Here is a 2,557-nt window from a genome sequence, read left to right as displayed (position 1 = left end):
GGGGAGTGAGGGGGAGAGTGGGATTAGACTTGGTGGGATATTAAAGGGAGTGGGGAGTGATGGCGGAGAGTGGGATTAGACTGGGTGGGATATTAATGGGAGCAGGGAGTGAGGAGGTGAGAGTGGGATTAGACTGGGAGGGATATTAAAGGGAGCGGGGAGTGAGGGGGGAGAGTGGGATTAGACTATATGGGATATTAACAGGAGCGAGGGGGGAGAGTGGGATTAGACCGGGTGGGATATTAAAGGATGAGACAGGGTGGGAAATGGAAGGGTTGGGTTGGGTTGGACTGGGCCGGAGATGACCGTTTTCTGGTGGAAGGCCACACTGTGATGGGGCAACGTCCATTTCCATGACAACGCTCTTCCTTGAACTGTAATATTCTGTGTCGCAAGGGCCTGACCTCCCTCCCTCCCTCCCTTCCTTCCTTCCTCTTTCTCAGTCCATCTGTTGGCTCCGAGAGAGAGAGCGAGCGAGCGTGGACCATGTTCCCGGGAGTCAGTTGCCTCTGGGAGCCCGCCAACGCCTCCAACTGGAGCTGCGACCCCTCGCTGTCCGAGTACCGCTACTTCGGTGCGTCGCTGGGTCTGCTGGTGACTGCGGTGGGGGCCACCGGGAACACTCTGACCCTCCTGGCCTACGCGGTGGACCCCCGCCTGAGGAGCCGCTTCAACCTGCTGATCCTGAACCTGACGCTGTCCGACCTGCTCTACAGCGCGTTCCTGCAGCCCGTGACGGTCGCCAGCTACCTGAGGGCGGGCTGGACCGGGGGGCCCGATTCCTGCCGGGCCTTCGGCCTACTGGTCTTCACCTCCAACCTGGTCTCCATCCTCAACCTGGCCCTCATCGCCGGGGCCCGCTATGCCCTGGTGAAGTGCCCCCGGGGCTTCCGGGAGGTCTCGGGGCGCCCCTGGGCCCCGCCCGTCTTCCTCGGCGCCCCCTGGCTCATCTCCTTCGGCCTCCTGGCCCCCTTCTGGTGCGTCTACGACTTCCTGCCGAGCGTGTGCTCCTGCAGCCTCCACCCGACCCGGGGCCGGGCCTACACCACCGCCCTGCACGTGCTCACCTTCGGCCTCGGCCTGGCCTCCATCGGCGTCTTCTACCTGCTCATCTACCGCAAGGTCCGGTCGACCGGGAGGGCGGCGCGCAGCTACAGGGTGCCGCGGCCTGCTGAGGCCTCCAGCTCCCGGCCGGAGGGGCAGGAGGAAGAGGAGGAGGTGGACGGGGGGACGCAGGGGGAGGAGGGCAGCGAGGCCACGGGCTCCGCGCGGAGGTCAGAGGGCCAGCCGATGGCGCGGAGGAAGCCCAGGGCAAGGAGGCGCGGCAGCTCCCCGGACGCCAGGAGGGTGACCGCCATGTGCTTCGCCGTCTTCCTGGTCTACCTGGCGTGCTACCTGCCGTTCTGCCTGGCCAACCTGTTCCGCCGGGGCCTGCCCGCCATCGTCCGCACCCTGGCCGGGAACATCACCTGGCTCAACAGCTGCGCCAACCCGGTGCTCTACGCCGTCATGAACCGGCAGTTCCGGGACGCCTACGGACGGGTCCTGAGGCTGCCCTGCTCCCTGTGCGCCTCCCGGGGGCAACGGGGACTGCGCTAGAGGGGGAGGGGAGCGGGGGGGGGGGGGGGGGGGTCGGTGAGCGGGGGACAGGGAGCGGAGGGGTGGGACGGTCAGTGAGCTGGGGGCCCGAGCTGAGGGGGGAGACGGTCAGTGGGCTGAGGTCATGGAGCTGAGGGGTGGATGGTCAGTGGGCTGTGGTTATGGAGCGGAGTGGGGGATGGTCAGTGAGCTGAGGACATGGAGCGGAACGGGGGGCTGATATTGGACTGGGAACCGAGGCGGGTGGTTAGCGTTGTGCAAGCCCAGTCAGGTGGAAGCCCCATGCGCTGAGCTACTGCAGGCTCTTGATAGAAAGACTGTAATGATTATCTTCTTAACTTTATTTCTTTTATGAATAACTGTACGGTGATGTAACTTTTCTTTTCATTTCTCTCTGTCGTATGTAACATTTGTACCTCGGTACTGTGTAGCTAAGATGGCACCATGTGTAGTGACAGTTTTCACTGTACTCCTGTACTTCTGCACTTGAATACACGTGACAACAAACTGAATTCCAATTCTAATTCCATGCGCAGTTGAAGATAGCAGCCAAGGTCTTGCAGTGGCCAAGAAGGAGACTCTCTGGATGATTGCTGAGGTCAGAGAAACTGAAGCTCAGAATGTCAGAGAAAGATTCAATTGAATTTTTCAAACTCCTGTGGAGTTTTGATAAAGCTGACCGGGAGCAAGGCTTGAAGTTGACACATGGGCAGGCAAACCTCAAAATGCAGCCACACTGCCCAAGAAAGTCTACTCTTTACAGCAAGCGATGAGAGAAAGGGCAGCAGCAAGCAGCGGAGAGAATCATCCTGTGCTCAGAGGAGTGAGCAAGGCCGGAGGGAACTGGGGAGAAAATGGGAAGCATGGGAAGACTGAGACCGGTAAGGCCAGAGAATGGTGGTGCTAGTGAGCGAGGCCGGGGGGGGGGGGGGGTGCTCACGCTGGGGACTGAGATCAA

At 61.2% G+C, this 2,557-nt stretch overlaps 1 protein-coding gene across 1 annotated transcript; it reads left to right on the top strand.

The window, feature by feature from the left end:
* Nucleotides 1-414: 414 nt before the first annotated feature.
* LOC122548024 (G-protein coupled receptor 84-like) lies at nt 415-1,626 on the top strand. Its single transcript, XM_043686583.1, has one exon. The coding sequence runs from the start codon at nt 487-489 to the stop codon at nt 1,597-1,599; it is 1,113 nt and encodes a 370-aa protein (XP_043542518.1). The 5' UTR covers nt 415-486; the 3' UTR covers nt 1,600-1,626.
* Nucleotides 1,627-2,557: the final 931 nt, after the last annotated feature.

The sequence above is a fragment of the Chiloscyllium plagiosum genome, unplaced genomic scaffold, assembly GCF_004010195.1.
Source record: "Chiloscyllium plagiosum isolate BGI_BamShark_2017 unplaced genomic scaffold, ASM401019v2 scaf_13629, whole genome shotgun sequence".
Taxonomy (NCBI): domain Eukaryota; kingdom Metazoa; phylum Chordata; class Chondrichthyes; order Orectolobiformes; family Hemiscylliidae; genus Chiloscyllium; species Chiloscyllium plagiosum.
The sequence above is the reverse complement of the archived record's forward strand: the minus strand, read 5'-3'. Positions and strand labels throughout refer to the sequence as shown.